The 15972-nt window shown below is 37.5% G+C and overlaps 4 protein-coding genes and 1 long non-coding RNA gene across 7 annotated transcripts; 2 read left to right on the top strand and 3 right to left on the bottom strand.

The window, feature by feature from the left end:
* Positions 1–2: 2 nt before the first annotated feature.
* LOC124178004 (protein phosphatase 1 regulatory subunit 42-like) lies at positions 3–1713 on the bottom strand. Its single transcript, XM_046561032.1, has 5 exons — positions 1420–1713; positions 1034–1268; positions 803–940; positions 533–670; positions 3–414 (listed from the first exon to the last, which is right to left on the bottom strand). The coding sequence occupies exons 1-5, from the start codon at positions 1711–1713 to the stop codon at positions 284–286; spliced, it is 936 nt and encodes a 311-aa protein (XP_046416988.1). The 3' UTR covers positions 3–283.
* Positions 1714–2740: 1027 nt separating this feature from the next.
* LOC124178000 (probable protein S-acyltransferase 23) lies at positions 2741–7033 on the top strand. The gene is made up of 9 exons (XM_046561025.1): positions 2741–2977; positions 3231–3481; positions 3613–3730; positions 4237–4362; positions 4459–4904; positions 5445–5694; positions 5775–5947; positions 6154–6319; positions 6400–7033. Exons 2-9 carry the CDS (start codon positions 3303–3305, stop codon positions 6604–6606), a joined length of 1665 nt encoding a protein of 554 aa, XP_046416981.1. The 5' UTR covers positions 2741–2977; positions 3231–3302; the 3' UTR covers positions 6607–7033.
* Positions 7034–7477: 444 nt separating this feature from the next.
* Positions 7478–11333, bottom strand: LOC124177999 (engulfment and cell motility protein 1). 2 transcript variants are annotated; one of them, XM_046561023.1, is made up of 7 exons: positions 10962–11333; positions 10359–10649; positions 9327–9755; positions 8829–9245; positions 8294–8731; positions 7888–8194; positions 7478–7767 (listed from the first exon to the last, which is right to left on the bottom strand). In XM_046561023.1, exons 1-7 carry the CDS (start codon positions 11091–11093, stop codon positions 7604–7606), a joined length of 2178 nt encoding a protein of 725 aa, XP_046416979.1. In that variant the 5' UTR covers positions 11094–11333; the 3' UTR covers positions 7478–7603. The 2 variants fall into 2 exon arrangements, with proteins under 2 accessions (XP_046416979.1, XP_046416980.1); XM_046561024.1 differs by lacking the exon at positions 9327–9755.
* Positions 11334–11400: 67 nt separating this feature from the next.
* LOC124178007 lies at positions 11401–12105 on the top strand. Its single transcript, XR_006869707.1, has 2 exons — positions 11401–11586; positions 11659–12105. It is a non-coding gene; the product is annotated as an uncharacterized LOC124178007 (long non-coding RNA).
* LOC124178001 (T-cell activation inhibitor, mitochondrial) lies at positions 11574–15904 on the bottom strand. 2 transcript variants are annotated; one of them, XM_046561028.1, is made up of 9 exons: positions 15809–15904; positions 15469–15644; positions 15266–15380; positions 14630–15021; positions 13673–13985; positions 13482–13582; positions 13278–13439; positions 13058–13189; positions 11574–12842 (listed from the first exon to the last, which is right to left on the bottom strand). In XM_046561028.1, exons 2-9 carry the CDS (start codon positions 15489–15491, stop codon positions 12608–12610), a joined length of 1473 nt encoding a protein of 490 aa, XP_046416984.1. In that variant the 5' UTR covers positions 15492–15644; positions 15809–15904; the 3' UTR covers positions 11574–12607. The 2 variants fall into 2 exon arrangements, with proteins under 2 accessions (XP_046416984.1, XP_046416982.1); XM_046561026.1 differs by having other exon boundaries at positions 15469–15902.
* Between the last annotated feature and the right edge of the window lie 68 nt (positions 15905–15972).

The following is a 15972-nucleotide window of genomic DNA, read 5'->3' as shown; positions in this document are numbered from 1 at the left end:
CAAATTTTTGTTACGGTTATTTAGTTTTGTCTGCTACCATTTTATTGTTCGATGTTAATTTATTGCTTGATTACCTTTTCAATGTGTTATATATGTTACTATTAACAATATCTGCATCAATTAATTACATTTCAATTCCGAATGCATAAGTTTAGCGTTAATGGTGTAAGTAAGTCGCACGCTTCGCGCAAAAAAGCAGACGCACGACGAATTCGAGCCAGCTTGTACGTTCACAGCTACCTATTATTACAATCAACTTTTCCGTGAAATATTCTTCACGCAATTAGATCGGTGGTAATGCTATCGTGTTTTCACTTGCAGCTGCAAACGTTAGACTTGGCCGACCTCTCGACGAACTTCTCCAAAGTGGTCTAGGAGTAAAATGACTATCCCTCAAGCCTCTGATCGAAGACACTGTAAAGATACGTTCAAAGTACTACATTGTAATCGCAATCATAATTAGCATTCGTATAATCATCTCGATAAAATGGAATGACACAAGTTACCGATTAATTAAATATTAAGTACTTGCCCGATTTCCAAGACGGGAAAATCTGTGGATGCAGCTGACCCGACGCAGATGTCACAGATACTGATAATTTCGGTCCTGAATTCTGCAATATAGCTCGAGTGACAGATCTCTTGAATGCCGGAGGTAAATTCAACGAACCTGTCGACACAGAATTAGTCGGAAAAATATTCGGTTATACCGCAGTTAAAATTATAACACGAATACACCGAATCTGAGTTGCACGAGGGTGCTGATCGGGTAATTATCCATATATTATACTCGTGTACTCACTCGTTATGTCATCGCTAAGAGTCATCTTTGATTGTTTAGTTGTTTGCTGAAGGTGCCGTTCGATTTTGAAATTTTTCATAAATTTTCGACAGACCGAACTTATGTCCTTGTCGTCTAAACATTCTGTGAGATAAGAATCTGAGTATAACATTTCATTTTCAATACGGTATAAGCCTTCAAAGATTGATTATCTTTTAATCATCTTGTGATGTTGGACTTGTTGCAACACACCTAACGAGTCCGAATTGGCGATGATGTTTTCCCTGTATCTGTAATACTTCGTTACTGGATTGTCTTGGAGGAATAATTGTTTCAACTTTCTCAAACTCTGTACGGTTTCCGTCAAATCCTTAACGTCTTCGATAGAATTACATCTTGCGTCGCACGATTCAAGCCTTTCGAAATTATTGATGTCCTTCAAAGTTTTCATTCTGTTTCCTGCTACATTCAGAACCTTCAATGACATCTAAGGAAACATAGGTATTTTATAATATGATAAGAATCGTGAACGAGGATCAATCAGTTTTTTTTTTTAATGAATATAAAAGAGTTGAAAAGATATAAAGTATTTTTCACTCGAAGAAGGTCTTATTGTTAGTATAATAGCATATATTTACGGTTAAATTGTGACGGCTTTTGGGATCGAAATACAGAGATTCCCCCGCGGAAATTTTCTGTCTTTCCACGTGCAGTTCTGTCAAGTTCTCCAGATTTCCCAACCCTTCAATTACGGCAATGTTGTTATATCCCAGGAACAGTGATGTAAGATTTTGCAGACAGTCCAAGTTTTCAATTTTTGATATATTATTGTGTTGCAGATATAAATGCGTGATGTTCGTTCCGAAATGTAAGTTTTCTATTTTACTTATCGAGTTATTGTGGAGATAAATTACGCGCAGGTTCCCACACATCGCAAAGTTACCCTTAATTAAAATATTTCATGTCGAATGAAAGGATAAATGCACGAAGCGTATAACATTATTATAATTTATGCTATTACGTTTTTTCAAGTCATTTGTAATCAATTCAATTTAAGAAAATCAATCATTAATAATGAATTTGTTGAACACACTTACGATCGCATTGATGAATTTGTCATTCATGTAAAGATGAGTGATTTTTCTCAGATGATCCTTTTTTAATTCTTTCGTAAGCGATTTCGATGCCTGCGTCTGTGAACACTTTTTTTCCACGTAGGCAGTCGTTAATTTAACCATTTTTTTAATCGATATAAATTCCAATTTATTCACAAACATCTGCGATAAAATCACATTATTCTGCCTTCTTTACTTTCGCTCGCGTTTTAGCATCACGGCTACATTCAAGCATTGATCAAACAATTCTCGCGGTGATACCACGTGATTTAAAATGAGATTAATATTCGATCCCAATATTAAAACTTTGGATTACTCGTGATATTAACAACTCAGTAAACTGAAATGCATTTCTTAATTTTACTTATACAGGATTCGAATGAATTAGAAATGCATTATCTGACCCGAAAAGAATTCTTTTTCATTAGTGTGTAATATAATTGGTATACGAAATTTTGAAAATTCGGGTCTTAATTTGTAACTTAATCATATCTCTATACTTATTACATTACATTCTTATTTTATGTTATATGTTTTTATACATGATGACATTATGATTATGGTTATTTCTTGATGCTTTGTCGTCTCGTTAACCCTCGTTGAACTAAATGAAAAAAAATGTCTGCCCCAATTAGCAACTTGTTCAAACACATTTGCACGTTAGCACCTGCAGTTCGTTGGAAATCCCTTGAAATGGCCGTTCATATTACATAATAGGTATTGTGAAAAATTGGGAGCCTAAATGACGGGGTAGTTTCCTGAAAGTTGATAATACAAAATTCGAATTCCTTGACGCAGGCGTGCTTCGACTTTGACGAGCACTCCTTGTACCTATAATGTTACAAACAGGTATGAGTGGCCCGCGGCTGCTATTGATCTGAACGCAAGTCTAGGTCAACTCTTGGTTCTCGTGACATTTCTTAAAAAAATCGCAGGGTGAAACGTGAAAACGTGAAACATGTCTGGTCCTGGATTTTCATTATGACTAACCGTCCCAGACGTACCTGCAGCCGTAGTCACCAACTCAAGATCCCCTTCTGAGTTCGAGCGTTTCAACACGGATCTCGCAACGCTTTGCAAGGCAAGTACCACCTAACGAATATACAACTCCTAGCTGTAGCGCACATGAGACCACAGAAGAGTAATTTAAAAGAGTAATTTAATTATTTAAAAGAATCTTCAGTATTTACACGTGATGGAGAAAAACACTGTGCATACAGACGTAGTGTACCAATTGAAAAAGATATTCATTGGCAAATTACTGCCAATGAATATCTATTTTCCATGACCATTTGCATCCACCAAATTCGTAAGACTGTGATTTCGTCCTGCAGGTGTACCCGGTGAGCCCTGTTACGGGCCCGGGCGCTGCCAGGTCGGTATGGGAGTTGAGCCCGGACCCCGACATGGTGGGACACATGCCGAACAGTCCGTTGTCCGTGGAGGCGGCTCATGCCGGAGGCAAGGGGACCCGAAGAAGAAACAGCCCCGACGACGACGTCTACGCGGATGACGCCGCCCTCAGCCAGGCTTCCGGAGGGACCAGCGACAAGTCGAAGGAGATATTTGACCTGGTACGGGCCGGGTAAGTCTTCTTCAGAAGAATCGTTACAGTTCCTTACGCTTTGATAATACAGCACTGTATGCTCATTGCGATATTTTCTGCGATGAAATTATTTTTCGATAATTAAATGGGATGTGTATGATTGATTATAGGGAGGTCGAGGCTATTGAGACGCTCATAGAAATCAATGGAACCTCCAGCATCCTCAGCGCCAGGGACGAATGGGGATACACACCTGCCCATTGGGCTGCCTTGGACGGAAACCTTGAGGTGCGTTAGATGAGATTACTTATTTGAGATTTTTTTATATTTTCAACCTAACTGCGTACATAAGTTTCAATTTTTCAGAAAAAAGAATTGCCGGTACGAGTACTGCAATTGCGGTAAAATAGGTAAAGCATGAAAATGTTCTACCTTCTACCAATAATAATTTCAGCCGTTGTCAGCGCAATTATATAGTAGATAAAAAATTATCAAATAATGGTGAATGCCACAACAATTTCATGCTATCCCTGATCTTTCTTGTATTTCTGAGCTAGCAATTCTTTTCTTGTTCGTGTTGTTGCTATAAGTGTCATATTTGATTACAATACTTCAAAACTCATCACAATCTCTGTTCAATTTATGTCCGAGAAGTTTTCTCTGAAAAACTTTCTCCTTCAAAGGGTTGATATCCTTTTTTATTCGTACTTCTTCACGCACGTCAGTCGCTACCTCTATCATAAAATTCGGTGCTTATTTTGTAAAAAGCAATTTTCCAAAACTCTTCCTTGTAGGTGATGCGTTACCTGGTGGAGCGGAACGGACCCGTCGATCTCTCTTGCTTGGGAACGCAGGGGCCCAGGCCCATCCACTGGGCCTGCCGCAAAGGGCACAGTGCGATCGTACAAACCTTGCTGAAGGTTGTAAAAACGTCTCACTACCGCAGTGAACAAGTTTTCCATAGCGCACGATGGACTGTGAGGGAGAAAAAGAGAAAGAGATGAATTTTTTTACAGGCCGGGGTGGCTGTGAACGCGGCCGATTTCAAGGGGTTGACGCCGCTGATGACGGCATGTATGTTTGGAAAAGCCGCAACTGCAGCTTTCCTTTTAGGATCCGGAGCTCAGTGTCACCTGACCGATATAAACGGGGACACAGCTTTGCACTGGGCCGCATACAAAGGCCACCCGGAGCTAATCAGGCTCTTGATGTACAGCGGCGTCGATCTGCAGAAGCCAGACTACTTCGGCTCGACGCCCCTGCACCTCGCCTGTCTATCCGGCAACGTAAACTGCGCGAGGATACTTTGCGAGAAGAGTAAAATCGAGCTTGAGCCGCGCGACAAGAACGGCAAAACGCCACTTCAGCTTGCTCGAGCTCATCGACATGCTGACATTGTAGCTATTCTTCAGGCCGAACAGAAACGGAGATCTCGGTGGATTCCACCGATGAACGAACTTTGGTCGGTCCCAGTCTTTTATGGTTTCGTCGCCTTGTTACGCCTTGGCCTCAATTCCTTAATTTACCGATTGCTTGTTACCTTATCCACACAAATAATCCCATTTTTTTTTGTTCTTACATTTTTTGAAAAGACTCTGGAAAAGTACTAAAATATTGCAAAATATTCGGGTTTGAGTTATTATGGTATCAGCTTCGATGCTATCTTGTGAGTCTGACAATAATCGGGTTGACGTTAGTCTTGAGGTAATATCTTTTACCTTCTTCTGATGGAATGTCATCCAGATATTTCGTTGATCACATTGACAGTAGAAAAAAATTAGGCAGTCAATAGAACTGGGATTTCTCAGAAATTCCGGTTCAAGTTATCGTACAAGTTTTTGGAAGAAAAAATTTCACTCGAAAGCATAATTTCGAGAAATGGAGTGCTTTTAAACTTTGAAAATATGGTTCTTAAGAGTAGTTTATGCGAAATCATCGCACTCTGAAATAATGAAACTTTCGTTCTTATTCACACTTTCTAAATGATTAATCCGGTTATTAGGGCATTGCTATTTGGAGGCGCAGGTAACAGCAAAGGGCCTCTTCTTCTTTTCATGGGCTCTGTCTTACTCTGGGGCTATCCAATGTATATGCTGAAGTGTATTCCATTGACGTGGGATGTTCTCCGAGGTAGCCACTATTGTTTTATTTATTGGAACATTGTGATGTGGATTTCATGGATTGTAGCCAATCGGCGGAACCCTGGATACGTGCCTCGAAACAGCGAGACCTACTATAGGGCCATAAAACAGGTGCTGCGATCCTTGCGTGTACTTGAACGTTTTTCCTCTTACAAAAATAAAACTAAAGCTAATGTGTTTTTTCTCCGCAGATTCCTTACTTTGACAAGTGGAAGAAACGGAACGTGATATTGTCGCGACTTTGCCACAGCTGCAGGTGTTTCAGACCACTCAGAGCGAAACACTGCCGTCTCTGCAATCGATGCGTAACGTACTTCGATCACCATTGTCCGTTTATCTACAATTGTGTTGGCCTTAGGAACAGGTTTGTACATACAAAACGAACCCAGGCCTCTGATTCTGCAACTTGTATCACGGTGATGAAAGTGATAAACACCATTTAGACCAGCGATCAGCTTTGGACGGAAAACCTCCTTTATCATCCGTTACAAAGTTACAGAGCCCAGACAAGTCCTTAATGTATCTCAACTATAGTTTTTTCACCCGAGCTCATTTCTTCCACTGTTTCAGAATGTGGTTCTTCCTTTTTGTCCTGAGCATCGCAATAAATTGTTCATTCACGTTATACTTCGCTTGCTACTGCATCGCGATTGAAGGGATTCAATTGCTTTATGTACTGGGTCTTCTTGAGGCTTTTGTTTTCTGCGGACTTGGGTGGATATTGACTTGCACTTCCGTAAGACACATTATCATTCAAAACTACTGTCTTATTCTCGATAGCTCTGTAAAACCCCTTCTTTATTTCACAAACTGCAGGTTCTTCACGCCTGCATGAACCTCACAACAAACGAAATGTTCAATTATAAGAGATACTCATATCTGAGGGACAAACGAGGACGTTACTTGAATCCGTTTAGCAGAGGGCCAGTGCTCAACCTCATGGAATTTTTCCTCTGTCCTCCTGACCACTATGCCGATGACCCTCAGCACTATCATATCTTGAACGAGGACATCGGCACGTGATTTTTTAAATCTTCAATTGCAGATAGCTTTGCCAGAAAATAAATACTGCGAACTCAACTGAATTCGGTTCAATCCTAACTGAATATTTAGTGATTCGATGTAGCATGATGACATCAACAAAATATACATGTTGTATAATCAGCAATGTTTAACGGTAAAAAATACAACATTCTGATAGTAATACAATTTTTCTTCATGCGTGCTAATTTTCAAATTGCCACGACTAAAATGTTCTCATGAATAAAATTCTCTATGATCACTGTGCAAATTAGAGCCTCGCGAAGTAGAATTTTTTACTTAAAAAATACATTGTTCTTATAAGTAGTGTTTAGACAAATTTCTGTAGTGATATCTGGATCCAAACTACACAATATTGTTAAATAAATTATTTATTTTTATTCAATAAAGATCATTGCGTCATTACAAACTACGGATAAAAATGTAGAATAAAAAAATGGCACCCTTAATATCGCAATTACAATAATTAAGTTTACATAAATTTACGAAAGAGTATAAAAAATATGAATGAAATAAATTACGTTAAAAGCGGTGTAGATTCGTGCACTATAAAACTGTTGCCTTTGATTACATAAATATTCTGAAGTAGAGATTCAATAGATAGACCACATCTGGTGGTAACTTGTAGAAAAAAAAAATGAAGTAAAAATCTGTAAAATATGTATATGTATATATAAATCATTCTTCAATATCTTTGGCATACTATAGATTTACGCCATTTCGCCATCGTGAAATTTCCAATTTGGTCTCTTGAGTGCGACTATTCTCAAAGATTCTGCACGTATAATAATAATAATAATAATACTTTTCGCATGCGATTTCTGATTTATAGAAATTAACCTATAGTTAATGAGTCAATTGCGGCATTTAAACCATTTGCACATGAAATAAAAAATTGCACTAACATCTTGTATGTAAAATCTTGAGATACCTGACAATGAAACTAATGAAATTAAAACCCACAATATAATTCTCAAGTCTATGTGAGTTCGTAACAAAAGTCATAGTGCGGTGGATTGTCTGGGATCGGTGGAGGTTCGGTCGGAATGTCTATACCCTCTGCATCTAATAATCTCAATTTAATATCCATAGACAAGAGGGTTTCCAGGTCCTTTTCTGTTTCCTTGCTCGTCATCTTGTTGCCTAAAGTTCGGAATATAGACAGGTGATGGTACAGTTTGATTTCCAATAAAAGTGAAGAAACAATTTCTAATTTCCAAAGATTACATTGTAAACTAATGATTATTTTTCAGAAAGGCTTACCCAGTAAAGCATTGATCCCATCAGTCCAGTAATCAAATACTTGCTCATCTGGTGCTACAAAGTCAAGACTGCTCACCTCGACAGAATCAAGGGCCAAAGAAAATGCAAGCTGATGGGTAGTCTTTCGCCGTTGTAAGTCCTTCATGTGCGGACAGTCTCTACCGGTTAAAAGCGCACGAATCTCGACAACCGCAAGTTTTGCTGGAAGCTCGTCAATTGTTGGCACAGACTTCTCATCGCATTCACCGTAATGAAACACTTTGTGATTTGGTGAAAGTCGAACGTACCGAAATTTGTCTTTCATTCTCTAAAGTCACAAATCATCATATTCCTTATATTGCAATTTTAGAGTACAGTGTTATTGATGAGAAATTAAACTAACAGCTCTGAAAGAAGCTCAACTTACCTGACCTCTGGGACCATATTTGGTGAAACGAGTACCTTCGACTAAGAACCCAAGCCTCTGCTGGCGTATAAGATCCATAATTTCAGGGGTAATTTGTTCCCGAAGTTCAATGATAGGTTTGGCATGGCTCTCACACTCCTCGCGGCTGGTCCTTTCTTGCTGCCAGAGGTTTGTGATTACAGAGTAAGTAAGTTGATGCAGTGTCAATTTAAACTTATCAAGTCCTGTCGGTTTGCTCTGAAGTGCTCGAGTGATTTGCTCTTTAACAACAGAGAAGACTTTGACAAAGTCCTCCGTCGTCGCCCGCATCTCTTTCCATGTTTTATTCAGTAAAACTATGCATACACAGTAAAACTCTTCAAAGGGATGATCATGTTTAAAAAACATTGGGTGATAACACTGCCCTTGTTCGCTGGGAGCTTCACCTATTCGTAATACCTAAAAGAAGGTCGAAAAATATTGGAATGTCATAGCATATTTCATTACTTGAATACAATTTTGTGTCAAATACTTGTCAATCGCTCAAAAATCTTACCTCGCAGAGAAGTTTTACTAATTCGACGCTAGTTCGTCCGAATGGACACTCATGCTCATCGGCTCGACACGAATTCTCCAGAACCACCTTTGTGTAACTCTCCACATGATTTCTTGCAAAGTAAACCATACAATCCAGAGCTAACATTCCTGGTGGAGTTTCGGTAAAATCCATGGCTGGGTTTATATCGTACTTAAAGCCTAGTTTCTTGTAATCTTTAGCAAAAATGCCTTGTTTTCGAGCTGTTACATCTCCGCTTACGGACCCTTCAGTATCAAATGCAATGCGACGAAGTTCTTTGATCTTGTCAAGTGCATCCTGATCTTGGGGATCCATTTTAGTCATCATTCTCTGTTCTAACAGTCCTAGCAACAGTGTCTGCAGCACATAGAGTTGATGTGCCATCTCGCTGCCAACCTGGGAGTAAATTGAAGAATTTAAGAAAACTTTTATGAGAAAATGTTCACGTTTGAGTACCAATTTATTATTAAATCTTACCTGTCCTGTTGATTGTATTACATTGGTAACAAAGACGAGCCGTAATTGTTTAGATTGCAGAGTAGCAGCGACAGCTCGCCGTTTAGGCAAGTCTGCCTTGAGAAATAGAGCATTGATGAGGGACATAGCATTTTGTTGGATTTGAGGGCTCTGACTTTGCAAGTGCATGACTAAATTTGGAAAAGTAACTTCCTTTTCAACTTGACTGTATTTTCCCGAAGAATTCACGACAATATTTTCCAAAATTTGCAAGGATGCTTCGACCACCTTAGAGTCCGGCGGAGTCGCTTGATTGTTCACATAGCTAGCCACCTTATTTATGAACGGAGATTCCAATATATCCCACGATACAATCCCATGATCCATCAATTCCACAAAGGATTGCAAGAGAAAGGCTAGTGTGTTACTTTTAGATTTACCAGCCTCAACCTACCGTTATAAAAAGACATATGAAAGAACATTGGATTTGGATTAAAAAATCGTTCAAGAAACAGAGTTACAGATTTGTAAGAGCAGTATTAGCTGTTTACTAGAAGAATAAAGAAGTAGCAATTTCTAGTTATTAAATACAAGGTATGAATAGTTTTTGTATTTTAAAGGGATTGGTTTTTGGTTAAACATTAATGTTACATCATATACACATTGCATAGTAAACTATGAGATGAGACAAGGTTTGATCATGGAAGGATCTTTATCGTTCTTTGATTCCTTTGAAGTTGAAGCTACATTATAACCCAAGTGTACACGTCATGATTTTTCCAGATTCATTTGTAGATAAAATAACTCGAAAACAATTTTGATGAGGCACACCAAACTTCCATGTGAATATAATTTATCAGAAACTTACTCTCTATGGTTACGAATGGTAATCGACCCTAATTTAACATCTGTCATGTAAATTGAATAATTGTTCGAAAACTCCAATTGCTTTTGAAATAATAGGGACAAGTAAATATTCAGCCTATCAAGGGTGTCCAAAATGCCTGAATACATTTACACTGCAGTGCAAATAGTCACATTGTTAAAAATTACCTGTGAAATAATGAGAGCCAAGCCTTGTTTATTGATAAATTCCAAAGCAAATGTAACGTCGTTGCTAAGAGTGCTTAATTTCTGGAGTGCTGCAACTTTTTCATCGTTATTGCCATTGTTTAGTTTGGCTAGTATGTCGCTGGCTGTTTTTGAAGGTGAATGTTCCAGTCTTAAAATGCTTCCATTTTTTATTTCATTCCGATTTTTTTCTGTTATATAGTTATGGTTGTTATCTGAAAATTGCAGAGCATACGTGTCGGGATCTGAGAGATCCCAAGCATTGCACAGTTCCTGCAAGACGAAATATACAGTGATGAGTTCATCAGAAAATAGATAATTTATAAATAATATTGTCGCTATGACCAAAGATTTTACTTGAATTCAATGTATGCAACAAACTATACTTTTATCAAGTCAAAATATTTTAAGGATGTGCAACAAGCATAGGGCATAGCAGATATTGAATTTTTATTTAGATGAATTTGATCCTTAAGTTGAATATCCGCATTCAGTACTATTGGCAGTCGATAATTCGCTGAAAGGTAAACTGGAGGTTGGATGAATAGGCTCTTCAATCTTCATTTAATTAAAGTCTGTATGTACCTGAATTATTCCGGTCAAAGGCTGCTTTTGATTAAATTCAATTAATTGTGCTTGTTGATCGGCCATTTCTATGGCTATTTTAACAATATTCGAATCCTTCGTGGCTGGCATTTTTATTGTTTTTGTGTACATGGGACACCGAACTGTACTGGTGATTGTCAGCCGCAATCAATTTTGGTTGATAATGAAATGACAGAGAATAGCTTGTTGCTATTCTCTGTGAAAGTGAACTTTGTGCATCAAGGTGCAGCCGTTATTAGTCATCTACGCACTAATCACGTTAACAACTTTATTTATCTGGAATCCGCAACATGAAACACAACTCCCAACAACGGACTACGCGACAACTCAATGAGTGCCACGAACTTGACGTTTAGGAAAATGACAATGAAATCCTGGGCTGCGTTCACAAACTTTAGTTGGTAAGGTTGGTAAGATGTATTCCGAACTAATCTCATTCGCTGTTTTATCCTTTTTTATCATAGCAGTTAAAATAAGACAATGATATTCCGAATCTTTGTCAAGTTGCGGAATATACTCTTCAGACTTCTTCAGAATCGACTCGCGTTTGTTTGTCCACGGTCCGTGTGAAAAGACAAAAGAATAGACGAATTCTTCTAACAAGGTCAATTTATTTACAAGATAATAATGTCATATGGCTATTGTCAATTGTTTCATTATTTCTACTTATTTTTAGATGCAAATAACATTTTATACAACAGCCTGTTACAACAAGCTTAGAAAAATATAAGCTATTATCTAATTTTAGAATAAAATTAAGTTACGTTATTTTAATATTTGTTGGCACTATTGCTCATGTTGTATTGAAAATCCTTATTTGCTGATCTCGAGCGCAGGCATACATATATGTGGTGTATTTCTGTTTTTTCCTACCCAGCACTGTCAAAAAAACTGACTGATAAGAAAGTTGTTGAAGTCTGTACTCTAAATAAAACGTTTTTAATCATTTAGATGAAAAATTTGTCAAGACTGGGTCTTATTTTGGACTTGCAGAAGATATTTCAAATTAAATTTCATGCATAGTTTCTTCATAATCTTTACAGCCTTTGTTTTTATTCTTATGCATAAGTAGTAAATGAAACATACTAACCAATGCATGTACTTTGCTCGCAAGATTACATAGCGACACTGACAAAAAATATTGTCATTATTTATAAAAATGTATTTACATGTACCATAATTGCACCCTTTAGAATTCAAATTTGATTAGAATGTGATCGATATTCCGATATTGTACAAATACGATTGTTAATAATTGACTAAAACTGTGATACAAGACTGTCTGTGCAGTTATTACCTATAGTACTACAGTCTCGTTGCTAAATTAGATATAAATATAATTCGCTAGTGTTGAATTAGAATCTGTTTGCTTACTAAGAATGGCACAGAATTATCTCATTACGATTCGAATGAAAAGAACCTTCGTTGACTAATCTATACTAGTTTAACATTCCAAGTTTGCTTAATATACATTAAAAGAATATACCAAAATAGGTAAACTTTCGAAAATGAAAATAAAATTCAGAAGAAAAATAAAAAAATTGTAATTACAACAATATGCGCTATAGTTGAACTGTTATTGAAGTCTTTTTAAAGATATTGAAAATCATGAAACATTTGTTATATCATATTTTCCAGTCCCATGGTATACATAAGACTCCATCGCTCATAACTGAATAGTAGTGAGTGACCCATAGCCTAATCCCAGAAAGCATTGGCATTAGAACAGTTTTGTTCTGCAAAAGGTGTTCGCAGCATTGTATCATCAAATCTGGTGTTATGCTATCATCTTTATCTAGCGCTGCCAGCTCTAGCTCAAGTGCTACTTTTCTGTGAAGCTCTCGTTCTACGTGTTTCACCCTGAAAAATACATTAAACTGTTAAGTTTTTTGAAAACCTTCAATAAAACGAATTTATTCACAAAGTGTAATGAAAATATTTGTCTGCAACACAACTAGTTACAAATGATAAGGGCATAACATAGTCGATCTGACATTTGTGCCACAAGGACTTTTGGCAGTTTTTTCGATTTCCTAGATTTGTAAAACCCCTGATAATTTTGTGAAGAAACATACCTGTTGTAATGATTTAGTCTCTCAGTAGCTGCATTCAAATTTTCTGTGATGAAGCTAATTAATAGAAAACTAGGGCAGGATGATGGAACGATGAATTGTCCTGTGGGTGATAGCATCAGAGGCCCAGCTTCGCTATTAAAAAGAATAGATATTTAATGATAATTGCTTCAATTTCATCGGAATTCGAAAAAAAATTAACACAAGACTCTGAAGAACCTACGTTTCGACTACAATTTCGTAAGCGCTCAGATCTTCGGGCCAATCTGTCGGGTATTTTCTACGGCTTCGATAGTCACTCAGAGTAGTAGTTAACTGACGTAACTGTTGTTCGTACTGATCCACCATGACCTTCGGCATGAATTTCCTGCACATAAATTGCACCCTGAGCCTTACCGTCACTCATTACCTACTCTACGTTACACACCGTCTTCCAACTTTGATGCCAAGCAGAACTTGAGAGACAGCCTTTTCAAATGCTGGGAGCCGCAGCAGAACAGCATCTTGTTTTTTCACATTCTTCACTAGCTGCAATGTTAACCGTTAAAACCACATACTACTTTAACGACTACCACTCAATTTCTACTTCAAAATTTTGTATCTATCAACATGTCTTACATCAAGCCAGTTGTGCCGCACTTCACCAGAGTTCAACATTACATTTCCCTCCAAATTGATGCCTGTGTCATTAGCAAAGACTAGAATTCTACCTTGGAGAACTTTCATGGGCTCAGGATGGTGTTTGGAGAGTGCCAGAAAGGCTAATAAGCAACCGCGATAGTGAGCAATATTCCAGCCGCAGTCCCAAACTATTTTCTTCAAGCCCAAGTCTAAACATAATTCTTTCTCTAGTTTGGCCACCTCCTCACGGATCGGTCGACATGCCTCTAATTTCACAAGGGCTTCATTGCTATGCTTTTCTAAATATGCTCTGAAACACCAAAACATCTTTGTGACTCTTAACAATCCATAGTACAAACCAAAATATACTTATGTATAAGTTTTTATATAATTATGTACTAATTTTCTGACATTTCCAGGCACTCAACATTTTTTTCTGGACACTATTATTACACAATGTATAGAATGCGTAAAACCTATAATAACGCGATCAGCATACTTGATTAGAAAGAAAATGCTTCTTCGTTAGTTGAAGGTAATGCTGATTTTTCTTTGAATGTGTATGAAAAGTGGTCGCAGCCGTTTTTTAAACCCCATCTTTTATTTATTTATATTATCATCCTGATATCATCTTTTTTGTTCTGGATCATTATAAAAATAATTGGTTTATCAAAGTAAATTGAAAGCAGTTTATTTTCGCTGCGTGCATTAGACGATTACTTGTGGAAATATATAATAACATCAGTAATTAATGGATTTCTACCAAATTTTCTAAGATATGACAGAATTTTAAAGACTTATTTGTGCTTTGCATATACATTTCACAACGTCTATGCACTGATACATCGTGAACCTTGTCTTGAACGAAGAAGGTGACGGTTGTGAAAACCAACCAAAGAAAGAGCTGAATTTTATTAAAGGTTGATCGCGTTTAGGGCTGATACATACACTTACTTGAACGTGTCAGGTTCCAAGTTGATTTTCCTCCTCATAATAATGGAAGCATAGATAGGATCATCCTCAAGTTCAGAAAAATCAATTCTGCCATCATGTGCTCTATACCTCTGCCAAAATTGTGACTTTAGCTTTGAAGCTGGTGGTTTTTTCTCTTCTATTTTATCAACGAAAGTTGTGGAAAGATTGCATGCCTTAAGTATGCACAGAATTGTTTCTCTGACATCACGATCTGCCAACTGTATTTTCACCAAGGTAAATTTTCCAGCCTTGACTTCCTTTTCGTCTTTTGAGCGTAGATAAAAGGGCAGCGTAGTCGGCCTGATTGGCCTCCGTTGCTGCAGAGTTTCAATCAAAGAACTCAACTGCTTCAGGGAGTTTTCATTCACAGTCTGGAGATTAAATGAAGCAAACTTCATAATTAATATTTGCTCCAGTGTTGGCATTTTTGTATTGCACTTGAAATCGGTGAATGAACAAAGGATTGACGAAACTCTTTCACGCACAAGTATGTACGATATAAATAACATAGAATCTGCCAGATCTTAACGCTATACCTATCCATGTTAGAAACACACGCAGTATAACTTATGTCATCACAGAATACGAAACAAAAATTTGAAAACAAGGACTTACCCTTTGTGTGGGAAATTGGCCAAACAAGTCGGGATGCACAGAGAAATAGAAGGGTCTTAAAGCCGTAGATACTTCACCTGTGCTTAGGGCCCTTACAGCGTCTTGGCTGCGGATGCTGGATATTAAGAAAAATCATTTTTAGACAGAAAGTAATTTGAAATTAATTTCAAATTGCAGTATTTTTCGAATATCTATTGGCTTACCATTTTTTTAACGTGCAATACATCTTGAGTAATAAATTCTGCTAGTTTCTTAATATTTTCATGTTTCAGTGAACTCTGTGGTGCACTCTGTATTTATTCCTAGGATAATTATCTAGTACACTATTGAATATTTTCGAAAATCTACGGAACACGAATCGTCGCGTACGTCACGTCACCTTGAACAACGAACGTGAAAGGATAATAAAATGTGTTGTGTTCTGAACTCAGTTTGCTGTCTTTATCTCTCTTGCTCTACCCGATTTTTCCTGAGCTCTCTCTCAGTCTTCAGAAATTTTTAGGACCGGCAGCTTATCTCGGAACACAACGGAATACACCCTACCTTTAATCCCGTAGAATTTTTAGTACCGATGATTCGTTTGAAAATACAGTAACTGATACAGCGTCATCACCAAGATGAAACTTCGAACTTGGCTCAAGCCTCTAACACACAGCAGTCATGCATATTTTCTGTAGATGTAAGGTTAGGTTGATTAGGATATGTTA

The sequence above is a fragment of the Neodiprion fabricii genome, chromosome 3 (assembly GCF_021155785.1).
Source record: "Neodiprion fabricii isolate iyNeoFabr1 chromosome 3, iyNeoFabr1.1, whole genome shotgun sequence".
NCBI classification, from domain to species: Eukaryota; Metazoa; Arthropoda; class Insecta; order Hymenoptera; family Diprionidae; genus Neodiprion; species Neodiprion fabricii.
This window is presented reverse-complemented; position numbering and strand designations above follow the sequence as displayed.

Coding starts and splice junctions, on each gene's coding strand:
- LOC124178004 (XM_046561032.1), bottom strand. CDS start 1,713: ATGTGTGGGAACCTGCGCGTAATTTATCTCCACAATAACTCGATAAGT. Junction 941..1,033: donor CGCCAATTCGGACTCGTTAG/GTGTGTTGCAAC, acceptor TGTTATACTCAG/ATTCTTATCTCACAGAATGT. Junction 671..802: donor TCTTAGCGATGACATAACGA/GTGAGTACACGA, acceptor CTGTGTCGACAG/GTTCGTTGAATTTACCTCCG.
- LOC124178000 (XM_046561025.1), top strand. CDS start 3,303: ATGGTGGGACACATGCCGAACAGTCCGTTGTCCGTGGAGGCGGCTCAT. Junction 3,482..3,612: donor TTTGACCTGGTACGGGCCGG/GTAAGTCTTCTT, acceptor GATTGATTATAG/GGAGGTCGAGGCTATTGAGA. Junction 4,905..5,444: donor CCACCGATGAACGAACTTTG/GTCGGTCCCAGT, acceptor TCCGGTTATTAG/GGCATTGCTATTTGGAGGCG.
- LOC124177999 (XM_046561023.1), bottom strand. CDS start 11,093: ATGTACACAAAAACAATAAAAATGCCAGCCACGAAGGATTCGAATATT. Junction 8,732..8,828: donor TAGTAAAACTTCTCTGCGAG/GTAAGATTTTTG, acceptor ACCTTCTTTTAG/GTATTACGAATAGGTGAAGC. Junction 8,195..8,293: donor AATATGGTCCCAGAGGTCAG/GTAAGTTGAGCT, acceptor TTGTGACTTTAG/AGAATGAAAGACAAATTTCG.
- LOC124178001 (XM_046561028.1), bottom strand. CDS start 15,491: ATGTATTGCACGTTAAAAAAATG. Junction 15,381..15,468: donor TATTGCACGTTAAAAAAATG/GTAAGCCAATAG, acceptor CTTAATATCCAG/CATCCGCAGCCAAGACGCTG. Junction 15,022..15,265: donor GCCAATTTCCCACACAAAGG/GTAAGTCCTTGT, acceptor TTTAATCTCCAG/ACTGTGAATGAAAACTCCCT.